The sequence below is a fragment of the Ictalurus punctatus genome, chromosome 2, assembly GCF_001660625.3.
Source record: "Ictalurus punctatus breed USDA103 chromosome 2, Coco_2.0, whole genome shotgun sequence".
NCBI classification, from domain to species: Eukaryota; Metazoa; Chordata; class Actinopteri; order Siluriformes; family Ictaluridae; genus Ictalurus; species Ictalurus punctatus.
In genome coordinates, this window is record NC_030417.2 from 15783270 (window position 1) to 15799745 (window position 16476).

The window sequence follows — 16476 nt, forward strand, 5'->3', positions numbered from 1 at the left end:
TACTCCTGTCAACCAGGAACAGGAATCTGAAGCTACAATACACGCAGCTTCACCAAAACCAGCTTGTCTGGCACCAACAATCATGCTGCAGTCAAAGTCATATTTTTTTATTCTGATCTGGAGAATATTACCAGAAGCTCTTGACCTGTATATGCATGTCATGTGATTGGGCGTTGTTCATTAACAAATAAAAATGTTATTTGTTGGCAAACATCTGTGGTTTATGAAGATGTGACCTGCAGGTCTTGTGCTTGTTTTCATGGCATGTCAGTTCCTGTCAGATACAGAGGCTACAATTTTGTCTTAGATTGATATAATCTTACCTTTTAGCAATTAAAAATCAACGCCATTGCTGCTTAGTAATTAATACATGCACGGCAGGTAACTTAACAGCCTCACTACAGCATGTATTAAAATATTTCATTTTGGCCGCAGGCTTTTGCTTAATTTATTTTTTTTTATTGTGCAACCATTTTGAAATCGCTGCCAATCATGTAGATGTAGAATAAAAGTTTTGTAAAAGAGCAAAAAGAGTGCAAAAGAGGTTTTGGGTGTTTTTTTTTTTGTTGTTGTCCCCCCCCCCATAATGCTGGCACCTAGTGTTTGAAAAAGAAACTGCACGTTATAAGTAGATTTGCCAAAAGTTTGTACACCTCTTGGTTTTGGATGTTTATTTTTATAAAGTTTGTCTAATGTAAACCTGTTAAAACATACAGCCTTAATGTTAGAATCAAAGCTAGAAATAATGTTTATTATTGTCTTAATAAAATGTACATACAATCTGTAATTATAGTCATTGGTACTGTTGTTGTTTATTTTAAACACTAAAAACAAATGGAAGAAAATAGATTATACAATTACACAAAACCATATGACCATGAAGTGAAAGACAAAATAACTGGCGGGAAAAAAACTTTCCTTAGGAATTAAGGAAATAATCCAAAACAAATAGGTGGAGGCAAAATGATTCCGACTGGTCAGAGGGTGTTGATTAATTTTCTACAATAGCAGCTCTGACAGAATTTGTATGGTGTATGTGCCAAGTAAACAGATTTTATTTTATTTTTTAAATTGTGTAATTGCTGATTTGATGTTCTCTGTGAGGAGATGTTTATTTAGCAGTTTTAAAAGGAGTCTCCTTTTACAACATGTACAACATGTTCTATAATGAATCAAAGAAATTGTTAGTGTTGACAAATTGCTGTGGTATGGGAGGAATAAAACTCTTCACATTGGCTGCATCGCACCACCCTGTCATTGATTACTTTCCTACAACAGTATGACCCGTCCTCTTTTATTCCTTACTTATATCACATTCAGAAATGTCATTGGGATCAACATTCACATACAGAAGCAGTTTACTCTGTAAAGTTATTAAAGAAGGTCTGTGTTTGAGTTGCAACGTTTTTCCCCCCACACACCGACTCTTCATTCTTGTTGCGTAACCGAAACTAAAGCTGTGTGAACTGATGTGAAAAACACACAAAAGACACACTGATCGACTGAGAAAAGTTCTCCTGTTTGCAGTGTTTACCATTCTGGCATTTTGCTTAAAATAACACAACCTTTCCCATTTCAGACTGAAACGTTCCAAGGTAAAGTCTGAGGCCTACAGACAGCAAAAGCACAAAAGAGAAAAGAAAAGAAAAATATAGAAACCCTTTTATATGCTTATTAGTGTGGTCATTTATTAAGTCCATCTGTTATTCTTGTTTTCACTCTCTCTGTTCTTTAACTATGACAGTAACGCTGCTGATTATGAGGTCTCTGTCTCTTTAGTTCTTTTTTTCAGGGAGGGATATAGCTCTTTGGGATCGAGAGCTCTCTCACGCGAGCGCTTGCTGTGGCTTTTCTTGCTCCTTTAGACACCTGGTTTAAAAAACAAATGTTGGTTATGAATACATACATATTAAAGCTAACAATAGGCCTCATTTACCAAACTGGAGCCGAACAAATTTATTCATAAATCATTTGATTTACGAAAAAAAAATGGGTGTTCGTGAAAATCCAGATAATATGGAAAAACATAAAAAGACTATTTCTCAGGTGACATTCACACCTGAGTTTGTGTAAATTTTGACAGATCTGCTTCAAATAATAAATTAGTGATGAGTTAATGTGATTTTATATACGGATTACACTAAGTTTAAACCAAGTTTCATCGCATTTCAAATTTATATTAATGACTTAACACAAAGCAATAAAAAAATCCGTTAATCAGACAAATAAGACTGTTCAATTAGGACAGAGCAATGGTGCCCTATAAAAACAAAAAAGTATTAGCATTTGCTTATAGTAGGTGATGCGCTGCAGTGGCTGAACTGCATTACTGGAGGATTTATTGCATTTATGAGTTTACAATTTGGTTATCTTTGATCAACATAAGCAAGTGAATACTAAAAGATTGATAAATGAGGCTTGATACTGTAGCACCACACTCATGCACATGCACCCAACAGCATGCTTCTTTATAGAGATCAGCCAAATATCTCCAAAAGGTCACATTTTTCATGAATTTCTCTCATGATGTGGACCTTACCAAAAGGTAAATGCCTGAACATAGTCATAAGATTAATAAATAAATAAATAAACAAGCCAGTGATTTTCAACCTAAACTCATGTGTGTCTACTGTGTGTGAAGTATATGTGTGATTACCACAGACAATAATTTAACAAAATTTCTCTGTACTGAGAAAAAAAACAGAAAGCCTGTTTACTCCAAACTAGCATATAAAGAAGCTTAAATGTTTGATATTTGAATATGTGGTTTTCTAACTACATTTATACTACTGCATTGTTGAATTCTCAATTGTGATTGGTCAGAATTCAAAGGGACATGTATAATGGTCGTGTCACATTAACTCTTTGAAAAAAAAACATGTGTAACTGATGATATGCTGAAGTTTTCTTTGAGGAGATGATTAATTTATAATTTTTGGAAGGAGTCTCCAGTGTCCACTCTCAGTGCTTTGTAACAATCCGAGTTAAATCAGAGGACATTGTGCATTGCCGTTTGTCTGTAAAATGACAAGATTCTTTAAAATAAAATGTATTAACTTGAAGAGACAGAAAAAAGAAAGGCAGCTGAGTCAACGTATATCACTGCTAGAACGCAATTGATAACAGGAACCTGTTAAGCTGTTATGGTCAGGGTATTAACAGCAATCCCCCAAGTGTTTTATTCTTTACATAATTTATACAAACAGTGTAGATTGCATAACTACAACCATTCCACTTGCAAAATAAAGGTCTTGGAATGAGATAAAATTGATGGAACATCTCACCAAAGCCGTTTTTATGTGGCTTTATCCAACTTTCCACCAGTTAAGTAATACATCAAAAGTAATCGGAGTTAATTTTTAATTTCCCAAAGGTTTTGTGGTATCCATGGCAATCAGACCCAGACTACTGTTTGTTGGTAACACAACCCAAATTCTTCTCTCTTTCTCAAAGAAAAATGAAAGGAGGATGTAATTTATTAATATATTTACCTAAAGAATTCATGAAACAATATACTGACATAATTAAACAGCTTCCCTTAGACTTGAGTGAGTTTGGAGTAAACATGTTGTCTGTCATTTTCTCACTACAAGATGATGTGTAGAAATTCTTGTCTGTAGTAATCTCACACTCGCACAAACATTACAGATGCAGTGGATAGAAGATCGGGTTCAAAATGCTGGAGTGTCCCTTTAACTGAAACACACACACACACACACACACACACACACACACACACTTTCTCTCACTCTCTCTCTCTTACAGGCCTGATGGTACTCTCAGGATGGCCAAGCTGGTAGAAAAGTTTGCTCTCTCGCACTTTGGGCACACAAAGCTGCTCAAGCCTTGGACTCGCCTGAGCTGATTTAGCTGCACACGAGATGCATGTTTCTACCTGCAGCATACACACACACAAAGTGTTTTATAATTACACTACATTTGTAATCTATTCATAGTGGTTAGTTTTAGTGTGTGTGTGTGTGTGTGTGTGTGTGTGTGTGTGTGTGTGTGTGTGCGCGAGACCTGGCGGTTGCTCTTGTACTCAGGGTGTGTGTTTCTGGGCTGAGCAAGCTGGAGAATGCGTGGAGAGGCCACAGCATTCTGCACCACAGGGCTGATGTGCCACACAGGACAATTGTGCTCACATTGCTTTGTATGAGGGGGGCTACACACACGTACACACACACACACACACACACACACACACACACACACACACACACACAGATCAACCCTACTCAAACAGGGGTTAAGATGTGCTCCAAACTGAATCACATTTTAACAATAATAATAAACTGACAGTTTAAAATCTGAAATATTCCATAAATCATGTTTACATGCATAGAACTGCACTATATATAACTATTCTGACAGGATGTATTACATAAGGGTATATTTCAATACACTGGTGAATCAAATAAATCAAATCTCTCATAGTTTGATTCATTCAAAAGAATCATAAGTCATAATGGTATTAAACACTGGACGACTCCACGCTGTGACGTCATACCTCACTGCCTGGGAGCTCCTGTGACGAACATTTGGGGTTGCCAGGCGCGCGACATGTTCGTACTGTGCTGTACTGGAAGGAACACACGCGCTCCTCTTCTTTGCTTCTTCAATCCCCTCGTGCTTTTTCCTGAGGGAAATACAGAGCGCGCGAGGTTGAGAAGCGAGCGCGCGCTGAAAAGTAAGCAGAGCGCGTGAGGCTGAGAAAGCTAATCTGTGTGGAACGCCAACATGGCCAAATCTCGCCTCAAATCAAGCGCGTTTTACATTTATTGTATCGTAAAAAATACTTTTTGACAATTTTTACGACATAACATTTATTATAAAGACTGTCATTGTTTGTCATTTTGTAACTGTTTCAAATCAGTTTGAAATGCTAATGACAAACATAACACGCTAATGGCACTGAGTCAAACCAGTAGGCATTTACAGAACCTCCGTTATGAAATGCTCTCAGTGTCAGCACACTTGGTTTAAGACTCGTCTAACATGTTTGAGAGTTTCCACTGTGGTTCCTAAGGTATGGAAAATGGCGAGTACGTGCTACAGTCATTTACACACGATTACTGTGTCTGAAACCGCTCACTCATTCACTATTCTCTATATAGAGAATAACACTTGAGTCCACTATATGGGGAGGAGGTGAAGGGAAATGAGTCAGAGAGCACTCTGTCGTGGACATTATGGATTGCATTAAAACAGTAAAGTTCATTTTCTCACTGTTCATTTGTCACGTTTGTTGTATTAGTTTATAAAGAAAACAAAAACTGCTTGTCATGTTTATTTACTATTAGGCTTATTTATTATATTTATTAAATATATTTATTAAATTTAAAAATAAAAAAGATAATTAAAACACTACTATCTGTGACATTTATTTTATTTGTTCACTTTAAAAAAGTAGAAAATAACTATTTTCACAGGGTTTAATTTTTGAGGGGTTTCCTGTCAGTGTCCTGAAGCTGACTCCTGAGGTAAACATGTAAACAGTAAAATCTACTCCATCTGCTTAGATTTGCTTTTAGTGAAATTTAGGTGAAAAAGGCAGATGTCAGAAAGAATAACAACTTTAAGGCGTGCTTTGTTAGCTCGAAGATGCCAACTATCGGTAAGAAGATATTAGACAAAATACATCCAGCTGTTAACTAAATCAGGGGTTCCCAAACTTTTCCAGGGCAAGGCCCCCCAAATGGCATTAACATTTGACCGAGGCCCCCCTTTTGCAAGATGTCTTTAAAACACGTTAAAAATAGACTTCTGAATATATCTCCCTTTTTAAAAAAATTAATCATTACATCTTACATCTTTACATTACATTATATTAGGAATTGATTGTGTGTGTGTGTGTGTGGCTGTCAGAGTGAGAATTTATTTTTCACACCAAATTGTTGAGGCCCCCCGGGCGCCCCCTGGCGGCCCCCACTTTGAAAACCACTGAACTTAATAACTGATGAATAGATCCTTCTAACTCCTGTAAGAAACAAATGCAACTATATATTTCCCCCATCCGTCCTTAATTTAATTAAAATGTCATCAATATATTATTTTCTAATGTATTCTTTTCTTTGTATATGAATACCGTACTGTGAATGTGTTAACTAATAAATGTGAACAATCATCATCAATTATCATTTGATGTGTATAGTTGGTCATTTAAAAGTTAAATCGCAAACTAAGTGGCTGAAAATAAATACTGTGCCAATAATCTGTATAAATTTACTTTGAAATATCTCGATATGGATGTATTTTAATTAATAAAAAGTTACACTTACATTTGTAAAAGTTGCCACCTCTGATGTTCCCGTCCGCCATCTTTATTTTTCTTTTGCATTCTATTGCCAGGAAATAGTGCGTTGGCGAGTGTACATTGGATGTATGCTCGAAATCAGAGTGCATGGTGGGTATAAATGAGTGAACGAATGTAGGGAAGGAAGTTGTTCACTCAGAATTCAGACAATGCTACAAAATGGCAGATACCCGATATAGTACACTATATAGGAGATAGGGAGCGGTTTCAGACACAGCACAAGTTTCTCGCTATGCTATTATTCCGCAGAAGGTAAGTGATCTTGTTAATGTTGCAAAATCTGGGAAAAATGCATCAAATGCTAAAAGATAAATAGACAAATGCTATTAGACAAAAGCTTTTTGGTATCCTCTTAGCTTTCTTAATTTACTTCATCATTGTAAGAAACAATTTAGACAAAAAAAAAAAAAAAAACACCCAAAAAACAACAACCTTGATTGGAGCTACACAGATAGTGTAGCTAACAAAGAAGGGATACTTATAGTGTAATTCTGAACGCTGTTTAGGTCTCTGGATTATGAGCAAGCTGATCCTGCTTACAGGAAGCCACACGACATATCAGTCATAACGTAGAGTCATGTATGTCATGCGTGATTGGGTTTCATAGGTTAGCAAAACACTGATTTAACATTGCATTTGACAGAAACCACATTTTAGCTTTGCGCACCTTTTAAGCCAAATCATACCGAAGCCATATTGACTGAAGCACTAACTGAATGATCTCACACTGCTAGTTACCTAAGCAGGTCTTGACTGAGGGCAGACAAATCTTTTTTGGGTTGTGACAGAGCCAGAATCCTTGTTGTTGGTACGGCTATTAATGCTGTCCTGGATGGCGACCATATTGTCTCCTGGTTGCCCCAAGTCACCTTCCTACAGTGTGAATGTAGATGTACACAAACACACAGGAAAACCGGGTGCATCTGAGAATTTACCAAGGCGCACTTATTCGAGTCGACTTTTTGCATTTCCTTCACTTTTTGCACACTTTACTGTATTATAGATTTCATTTAAAATGGACTAAATGTACTTTTATTTGATATTAATCTACACACAATAATCCATAATGACAAAGCGAAAATGTTATCAGACGTTTTTGCAATTTAAGTAATTCAAGTACTTTTAGCTAAATCCTTTATACAATGGTGAGTCAAATGAAAACATTAAAAGTGCCACATTAATTAAAATCAAATAAAAAAATTTCTAGAGGAATCTGGACTCTCGCTAACCGCTGGAACACTTCCATTGAATGACATGGAAATTCTGCAGAAAAATGATGCACTTCTTTGTCACCTATTGGCAATTAACAATGCAAAAATAATCAATTAAAAAAGATTTTAATTTGACTTACCCACATAATATCAAGGTCTCAATATCTATAAAGCTCTAGAGGACTTACTGTGGAGTTGTGAGCCAAACTGTTTTAGATTCTCGGGGCCGAGCGAGCTGCAGGATTCTGAAAAATAAAATCAGTGCCCGACAATAGACAACAATGTAACATACTTAGGAATTACGAACATGGCGCCTTCTTTACCTGGGTGAGGGAGTTGAGCTGAAATGCCCTGTGGGGGAAAAAAAAGCAAAGCTACAACATGTCAAACATAATGTTGTTAAATATTTCTGCACAGTAAGAATATGTTAGCTATCACCCAGAGACATTACTCGTATTCGGAGACGCCATGCTCCTCAGGTGGCAGAATCAGCGAGTGGAACTCTCAAGCGTTTCCACGGTGCCTGTTACCTGAGCTACTGGTGTCACATGGCTCTGAGTAGCACAGATCCAGTAGCATGGAGTTACAATAGAAGGCCGTGCTCTCATTTGTGTGTCTGTGATGCAGGGGAAAGCTGAGCTTGATTTTCAATCAGGTAGGGTTGCAGTGAAATCAGAAAATTTCATCCAAAATAAATATAAAATCTGTAGCTGATAGTGTAAAGGCACGTTCACACCAAGGACAATAACGATAACTATATTTGCGTCCTCACTAACGAACGATAAAACGGTCTGTTTAGCTCTAGAGCTGTGGTTTTAAAGTGAAAATGGATGTAGATGACCTGCTGATGATTTATGTTACACAAAAACATCAAAGGAAAACCAGACACTTTTTGGTACGTGATATCCTTCGAACACGAGAGGAGTTGGGAGAATCTGTCACTCTGATTAGAGAGTTGTTGTCTTTGAAGACAATTTTTATTCATACTTCCGTATGAGTCAATCTCAGTTTCAAGGCGTCCTGGACATCGTGAAAGAAGACAGTCTACCTAGACAGTGAATTTAGCTAACGTAGTCAATGTAGTGGAATAAAAACAACACCTAGTCTTTTTCACTGTAATTTCAAAGTGAGCAGGACAATGTTGTCGAAACTAGCGCTGGATACTTGAGGTAATTTTGTTTGCTAGCCTGGCATTATGATCTCATCTCTGTTAATATTTCTCACCATTCATTCCAAGGGTGTAACCAATTGTTTTCCATATATCAGTTTTCTTTAAAGTATCATTGTAAAGGGGGTTTGACTTGTCAAACAGTGGAGGGTTTTTTTCGACCTCAGCAATTAGCTTCTCCGCAATGTTGTCTGCCATTGTAAATGCACGAACGCTTTAAATTCAAAATGGTTTCTGATTGGCTGTCAGTGTTTTATTGTTTATCAGCTGGAAAATATCATTCTGAAAGTGATCCCAACGATATCATTCTGCTATATAGTTATAGTTATCATTCTTGGTGTGAACGGGCTTTAAGGAATAAAATACATCAGTGCATACTGTTGTAGGAAATTAACTGATGAAATGTAGTGTTACACAGCCCAACTACTGTTATCACCCCAAAGTTTATTATTTTCCAATTACAGCACGTCCCAAAGTGTATTTACGACTTATAACAGCTACAAACAGTCGTTCCCCCAGTTTCTCTTGAAGTTAAAGAGACAAAAAAATGCAGCTTGTTATTGAGAAAACATAAAGCGCAACAGCCATCATCCTGAAGAATTTCTTGTGGTGGAAAACTTGGAGTTACTATTTTAGCTCCAACTCTTACAGAGTGGTGACTCTGGAGACACTTTACATAAATTTTAAATAAACTTCTTTTTGGATAAAGCTTATTAAATAAAATTAGAAACTATTAGCTATAAAAAAAGTGGTACATCTCATTATTTAATTAATAAAAATTGATAAACAAATAGCTAAGAAATAAGAACAGTAAAAAAAACCCCAACATACTGTTATTGGAAAGTAATCAGCCTCAGGGTGACGGCTCTCTGTTTCTTGTTGGGATGCATCACATGATTGCATTGTTGATTATTTTCCTCTGTTATCACCAAGTAGGTGATAACAGGAATGAACGCTAAATGTTGCTGTTGTACAGGAGGAATAACACTCTTTAGGATGTGCTGTTATTGAAAAACAACAGCTTCACATCAGGATTCATCACACTGCAGCACTTGTGCAGCACTTGTGCTTCTTTTAAGTTTCGTAGTAACGGTGTTCCTGAGGCAGCTTTTGTGTGATGATTTAGACACATGACATGCTTGATGCTAAACTGATGGTTAGAAGTTTCCCTTACTTGTTAGCCTTAAAGCTTGTGCAAAACTAAAATAAATTACATTTTAGTTATTTTGTACAGTTCATTTCATGTAAATGATCCATAATAATATTGTAAATGATGATAAAAGTTTAGGCAGATATTGTGGAATTTTTAATTACTGGTTATGACTTAAGAAAGCAGTATCGCATATGTGGACTTTTTATTGGATGTTTGAATAGTTTTAAAACAGATATATTGCTTTAAACATCTAACAGAAGGTAACAGCATCTATACAGGAGATTACAATATAAAAAAAATTACGAAAGTCTGTGTATCAAATTCATGTTAAACACAGATACATTCATAACAGTCTTTCCAGTATTAACACAGTGCTCAGCAAATTTTGGTAGTTATACAAGAACATCTAACATCTAAGCCACATTGTAGAAGACCCAATCAAACCACAATAAAAAACACTGTGTTGCTTTAGTGTTACTTAAATACTGATGCAACAATAAACTCGTAACCCTGAATGATCATGTTTAGTGCTTTCTGCTTAAGGAATGTCTTTGGTGATGAAATAGCCCTGATTCTGTTAGACATTCGTTAATCTTAGCTAAAAACATAACCAATCAGCCTTATTGTTGAGGCTGATATTAGCGATTAGGTGGAGTTCTGCTACTCCGCACAGTTACTGTTCATCATCTCCAGGATGAGCTCATAAGCATCCTGCACACTGGGATGAGCAGCGGACGAACCTTTCCGAACCTGCGTGCCCAAAACACACAGCTTACGGCCATCGCCTACTGAACCCAGTGCCATCGACTCGTACAGCTCAGTCACCCCACACGCACCCGGGAGGTCCTGAGACAGAGAGAGACAAATACATTTCAGTACGTTTTTCAGGACAAAACACACATTCTACATATTCTAAATATTCTTTATTTATAATAATAATAATAATAATAATAATAATAATAATAATAATAATAACAACAAGATGAAGAACAAGAAGAAATTTCCCTTTTAGTTCATCTGGGTTCATGAACTATGGAGCTTGGATTCTGATGAAAGAAATATGAATTTACATTAATGGTTACAGAAGCGTCACATTAAATATATTTTTCTTCAGTGGTGTAATTTGACAATCACTTTGACATTTTTGCAAATGTTTTTTTTCTGGTTCCTTTCAATGTACTATGGGTAAGCTTGACCTTGCATAGTGTACATTTCAAAATTACAGGTCATGGTTTTGAGATAAAAAAATAAAAATAAATAAATAAATAAAACAAGAACCCTAAAAACATATCTATAAAAATTAACATCCATCCATCTTCTATACCGCTTAATCCTTTTCAGGGTCATAGGGAAACCTGGAGCCTATCCCAGGGAGCATCGGACACGAGGCAGGGTACAATCACATACACATTCACACAGTACGGACACTTTGGACACTCCAATCAGCCTACCATGCATGTCTTTGGACTTGGGAAGGAAAATGGAGTACCCGGAGGAAACCCCCGCAGCACGGGGAAAACATGCTAACTCTGCACACACAGGGCCACGGTGGGAATCGAACCCCCAACCCTGGAGGTGTGAGGCGAACGTGCTAACCACTAAGCCATATTTTATGTAAATGTGAACCATCTGGATTTCCAAGGGAAAAGCAGCATTCTGTTTTCTTTAAATATCAAAACTGTAACCCGTTTACTGTATACGTTTTTATATGATTTTGAAGGCAAATCGTACCTCCGGCAAGTTCAAAACAAAGAAAAAACACTGGCAAAAATGTACATTTACTAAATACTCCACAGAATAAACAGCATTCGTATTCAGAGACGTATATGAAATACATATGCAAATACTTTTGTCAGCTTCCAGGCTCCATAGTAAACCAGCCACACTATCGCTCTAGTGGATCTAGTGGTGTTTACCTGTTTATTAGCAAGCAGGACCAACGGCAGGTACAGCTCAGCGGCCAGCAGCCGGTGTAGGCTGGTTTTAGCCAGAGGAAAGCGTGTGGAGTTGGAAGAGTCCAGCACGAACACCAACACCCGAGCCTTTTTCAGATACATGGGCCAGTAGTCTCTGAACTTCTCCTCGCCTCCAACTACATACGAAACAGGAGGACTTTTACTACAACCATCATTTACAAGCGTGTGAAGAATAGGCATGTGCTGATATAAAAATTATTTATGATGATACCTAAAGTTTCATCACAGTTTGATGTTATACCGCAGCACTGTAAAATTTGCATTGTTGATTAATTGTAACAGTAGCCTATATTAATGTGCTTATACTAATATGTCATCATTTCAATAGTAAAAACTAATTCACAGGTACTTGTATTGGGGATGTTCAATATAATCTAAGCCTCACAAGAAACTAATGGAAGGAGTCTCCAGTGTCAGTGCTCTGGAACGATCTTTGAAAAGAACATTCTGCTTTACAGTTTTATTGGTAACATGACAAGCTGCGTTTTTTGTTGTTGTCATTAACTTCCAAGAGAACATAAAAGAGAGGGAATGGGACCAACTAGGAATTAACTTGTTTCACAGACATTCCATATGTTGGTAAACTGTTGTGGTTTAAGAGGAAAGGTAAAACAATCAACTTCAGGGTGGTAACGACATCACTCCGCCCTGTGTTTAATTATTTTCCTGTAACAGCACTTCCCCAACTGTTTTACTCCTTACATAACTTATTAAAGAAATGTCTCCATCTAAATTTTTTACTCACACTACCAAGACATTAAAGTGTAAATGAGGAATATTGAGTCATGCAGTGCGTGTAGGTTGTGTGCATACTCTCGAGGAACTCAATGTGCAGCTCCTCTCTGTTGATAGAGACGGCATGGAACCCCTGCGTGGGTGACACTTCCTGCTCCGTGCTGCCTGTCACAAAGCATTGAAGAAGACTCGTCTTGCCCGCACCATCCAAACCCAACACCAACACCTGAGAACCTCTTGCCTGTCGCTGCTGCACACAAACACACACAAAAGCAACAACATCAACAATGAACTGACACTATATATAGTCCCCACCAAATGTACTGGAATGTCAAGGCCCGTTATTTTGCTTTTGCTATACACTAAAGACATTTGGGTTCAAGATCAAAAGATGAAAAGAACACAATAGATTGTGAAAATTTCAGCTTTAATTTCCTAATATTTAGATCTAGGTGTGTTAAACAATTTAGAACTTGGCACCTTTTGTTTGAACTCATCTATTTTTCAAATGATCTAAAATAACGAATCATGCAATTGACAGGTGTTTCTTGTTGCCCATGTGTGCCCTGTTATATTGACAATTAATAGCTTTGAATGTCAACTCTTGGTTTGAGCCCTGGGTTTCACCTGTGAAGACTACATTTTTCTTGTTTAAAAGGATAAACCCACATAGAGACCAGAGAGCTGTATATGGGAGAAAGGCAAGCCATTTTGAAGCTGAGAAAGAGAAAAAATTCACAGCCATTGCACAAATACTGGGTATAGCCAATACAACAATATTGCATGTCCTAAAAAAAAAAGTACTGGTGTACTAACCACCAGACCTCAAACAGGTCGGCTAAGGATAACAACAGCAGATGAAGAAAAGAAACATTGTGAGAGCTGTGAAGAAAAACCCCAAAACAACAGTCAGTGACATGGCTCCATGGCTGCTTCTGGAATAAGCTCACTAATCATTATTGATGATGCAATTTATTATTATTGATGATGATTATGGTAGCATCAGAAGTTTACAGGAACATTTTGTATGCCAAGTTATAGAGAAATGCATCCAATTTAATTGGGAGGAACTTTTATCATGTTGCAAGACAATGACTTCAAACACAGTGCCAATACAGCAAAGGACTTTATCAGGGGGGAAAAGTGGAAGGTTTTAGACTGGCCAAGTCAATCAACAGTGAGCATGCATTTGACCTCCTAAAGAGGAAACTGAAGGGAGAAACCCCCCAAAACAAACAACTAAAAGAAGCTATGGCACAAGCTTGGAAAAGCACCACCAAAGAAGAATGAAAAAGTTTGGCGATGTCAGTGGGTCACCGGCTTGATGTAGTTATTGCAAGCAAGGGATCTGCAACCAAATATTAAGTATTATTTACTTTAAAACTATCTGTCCCAGTACTTTTGCTCACCTAAAAATATTGGGTGGTGCACCAACAATGGTGACATGTTCTAAGTTGTTCAACACATTGAGATGTAAACACTGCAAGTTTGCAAAATCATGGCTCCCTAGTAGCTAGAACACATTTTCCACCCCTAATGTCACTGTACCCCTTCAGACTGCAGTTCCCACCTCCAATGCTACCAAAACCAATCAGATAACAGTTTGTATGTTTTATGGAATTTATTATGTTGTGATGACCAGTTATTGCCGTCACGTCTTGAGCATTTTTTCCATTCATTAATTAATTATTAAGCACTTTATCCAGGTCAGGATTGTGATAGATCCAAAGCTGATCATGGGAACACTGGGTGTGGGATGCCAGTCCATCACAGGGCACCATGCACATACACATGTGGGACATAGCCAGTCCACCTATCAACATGTTTTTGGAAGGTAGGAGGAAACCAGAGAACCTTGAAGAAATAGCCAGAGAACATACACAGAAACTCCACACAGGCAGTAACTCGAGTTTTAAGTACTTGTGCCCATATCTAATAGCAACATACAACAAGAATGAAAGAACAATTGAAGGAAATAAAACGTGTTGACAAAGTCATTCCATCCCCATGGTGTCCGACTGCGTTTGGTCACAGCATTGGCCAAGCAGAGATAATCCTCTTGTTTTTATAAATTGTTATGTTATAGACATCTGCAGATTACAGTATTTATGGTGATATACATTGTGCACGACATTTCAAAATATTGTTGCTTTCCGTTTTGGGAAGAGGCTGTCTGTGTAGGCATGATTTTTGGACAAAGCTTCAGAGATGCACTATATGATCAAAAGTACATGGCCAAAATGAGCGTGTTGGACATCCTATCCCCAGCTTCAGCTCTAGCAGAAATGATTTGTGACATACTGCAGCCGTGCCAGGGTTAAAATCACTGAACTGTTCACGACGCCTCATTCTACTGTCCCGGTTTGTCTAGAGAGGTTGTATGGCTGTGCTTGATTATATGCACCAGATATTAATGGGTGTGGCTGAAACACCTGAACTCAATAATTAGGAGGAGTGTCCATATACTTTTGGCCACAGTGTATATTCAGAAAGCAGTTTAAAGCACAGGTGTCACATATACTTTGAACTGCAGGACTTTCCGAGTTGCTTAGGATGGTTGTTTATTTTAGTTAGCTGACTAACTAATAACAAGAAACTATGACGTCAGAGCGCGTTAGAATCGCAGAGGTTTTAACGGTCATTAGGGCTGGCTGTGGATTAGTTAAAATGTAAACTTGATTTCTTCGCAGAATGCAAACTCTTAGACAGTGCACAAGTGAACCAGGTTAGCTAATGTAGTTAGCTAGCACTAGCACCAGCTAAAGTAGTAATTTAACTCGCTTGTGATGAACTCTCAGCTAAGTGATCAGCGAGGTGTTGAAACAGACCTGAGAGACGGTAGGAGCTTCGCGCGCGGTCTCGGTCCTTATTTCTTTCTCGACTAACTTTTCTTGTTTCTCTGCGTTTAAATTCTGTTTTAACGTCACTTTCTCTGCTTCTCGGTTTTGCTTGGTGTCTCGTAACTTCCAGATAACATAGGCGACGCCTCCGGTTAGTGCCAGGGCAGCTCCAGCTAACGCAGCTTCTCTCAAACCCGGCATGTTTTTTAATCCCGATTCCGAGGGGGTGGAAAAAAAAGCGAGTTTCTCACAAACTCGACGCCATGACGAAGCACCCTCAGCACAAGTGGATTAGAATACAGGGTTGCCAGATTGGAACGGATCCCTCTACTCAGATTGCCAGATTGATTTATTTACATCTGTAAATAATTACGGATTCATAAAGCAGTGCTCTGGGAGTACGTTTACATGGACAAACAACAATCCAATATAAACCCGATTAAGACGATACTCTGATTAAGAAACTACCATGTAAACAGCGATTATTGATTACCTTAATCTGATTTATGTCATACTTGAAGTAAACACATTAAGACATCTGGAGTATTCCTATTTTAGTCGCATTATAGACATGTACACACCTTAATCACACTATTAATGTAGTGTGGGAGTTTTCACTGCATTTGTGACAGGACACATTCACACACACATGGCAGAAAAGAGCACGACTGCGTCCGAAACCACGTACTTACAGTGCATCTGGAAAGTATTCACGGCGCTTCACTTTTTCCACATTTTATGTTACAGCCTTAATCCAAAATGGATTAAATTCATTATTTTCCTCAAAATTCTACAACCAGTACCCCATATTGGGAAGAAAAAAAAGCACATGTACATAAGTATTCACAGCCTTTGTTATGAAACTCAAAATTGAGCTAAGGTGCATCCTGTTTCCACTGATCATCCTTGAGATGTTTCTACAACTTGATTGAAGTCCACCTGTGGTAAATTCAGTTGATTGGACATGATTTGGAAAGGCACACGCCTGTCTATATAAGGTCCCACAGTTAACAATGCATGTCGGAGCACAAACCAAGCCATGAAGTCCAAGGAATTATCTGTAAACCTCCGCGACAG

The 16476-nt window shown here is 37.8% G+C and overlaps 2 protein-coding genes across 4 annotated transcripts; both read right to left on the reverse strand.

Annotated features, from left to right (window-relative positions):
- Positions 1-809: 809 nt before the first annotated feature.
- On the reverse strand, positions 810-9938 carry LOC108258242 (theg spermatid protein like). Of its 2 annotated transcripts, XM_053688365.1 has the most exons (6): positions 7979-9938; positions 7851-7878; positions 7716-7772; positions 7055-7189; positions 4511-4639; positions 810-1869 (listed from the first exon to the last, which is right to left on the reverse strand). In XM_053688365.1, exons 1-6 carry the CDS (start codon positions 7995-7997, stop codon positions 1827-1829), a joined length of 411 nt encoding a protein of 136 aa, XP_053544340.1. In that variant the 5' UTR covers positions 7998-9938; the 3' UTR covers positions 810-1826. The 2 variants fall into 2 exon arrangements, with proteins under 2 accessions (XP_053544340.1, XP_053544338.1); XM_053688363.1 differs by adding exons at positions 3764-3895; positions 4024-4165 and having other exon boundaries at positions 7055-9938.
- A 95-nt stretch (positions 9939-10033) lies between these two features.
- On the reverse strand, positions 10034-15699 carry arl9 (ADP-ribosylation factor-like 9). 2 transcript variants are annotated; one of them, XM_017456762.3, is made up of 4 exons: positions 15388-15699; positions 12638-12806; positions 11765-11940; positions 10034-10694 (listed from the first exon to the last, which is right to left on the reverse strand). In XM_017456762.3, the coding sequence occupies exons 1-4, from the start codon at positions 15598-15600 to the stop codon at positions 10509-10511; spliced, it is 744 nt and encodes a 247-aa protein (XP_017312251.1). In that variant the 5' UTR covers positions 15601-15699; the 3' UTR covers positions 10034-10508. The 2 variants fall into 2 exon arrangements, with proteins under 2 accessions (XP_017312251.1, XP_017312247.1); XM_017456758.3 differs by having other exon boundaries at positions 12638-12809; positions 15388-15697.
- Positions 15700-16476: the final 777 nt, after the last annotated feature.

Coding starts and splice junctions, on each gene's coding strand:
- LOC108258242 (XM_053688363.1), bottom strand. CDS start 7,284: ATGCAAAAAGTCGACTCGAATAAGTGCGCCTTGGTAAATTCTCAGATG. Junction 4,640..7,054: donor CTCAGTCAAGACCTGCTTAG/GTAACTAGCAGT, acceptor TATTTCCCTCAG/GAAAAAGCACGAGGGGATTG. Junction 1,870..3,763: donor CTGAGAGTACCATCAGGCCT/GTAAGAGAGAGA, acceptor TTTTTAAACCAG/GTGTCTAAAGGAGCAAGAAA.
- arl9 (XM_017456758.3), bottom strand. CDS start 15,600: ATGCCGGGTTTGAGAGAAGCTGCGTTAGCTGGAGCTGCCCTGGCACTA. Junction 12,810..15,387: donor AAGCTCCTACCGTCTCTCAG/GTCTGTTTCAAC, acceptor GTTTGTGTGCAG/CAGCGACAGGCAAGAGGTTC. Junction 11,941..12,637: donor GCACATTGAGTTCCTCGAGA/GTATGCACACAA, acceptor TTTCGTATGTAG/TTGGAGGCGAGGAGAAGTTC.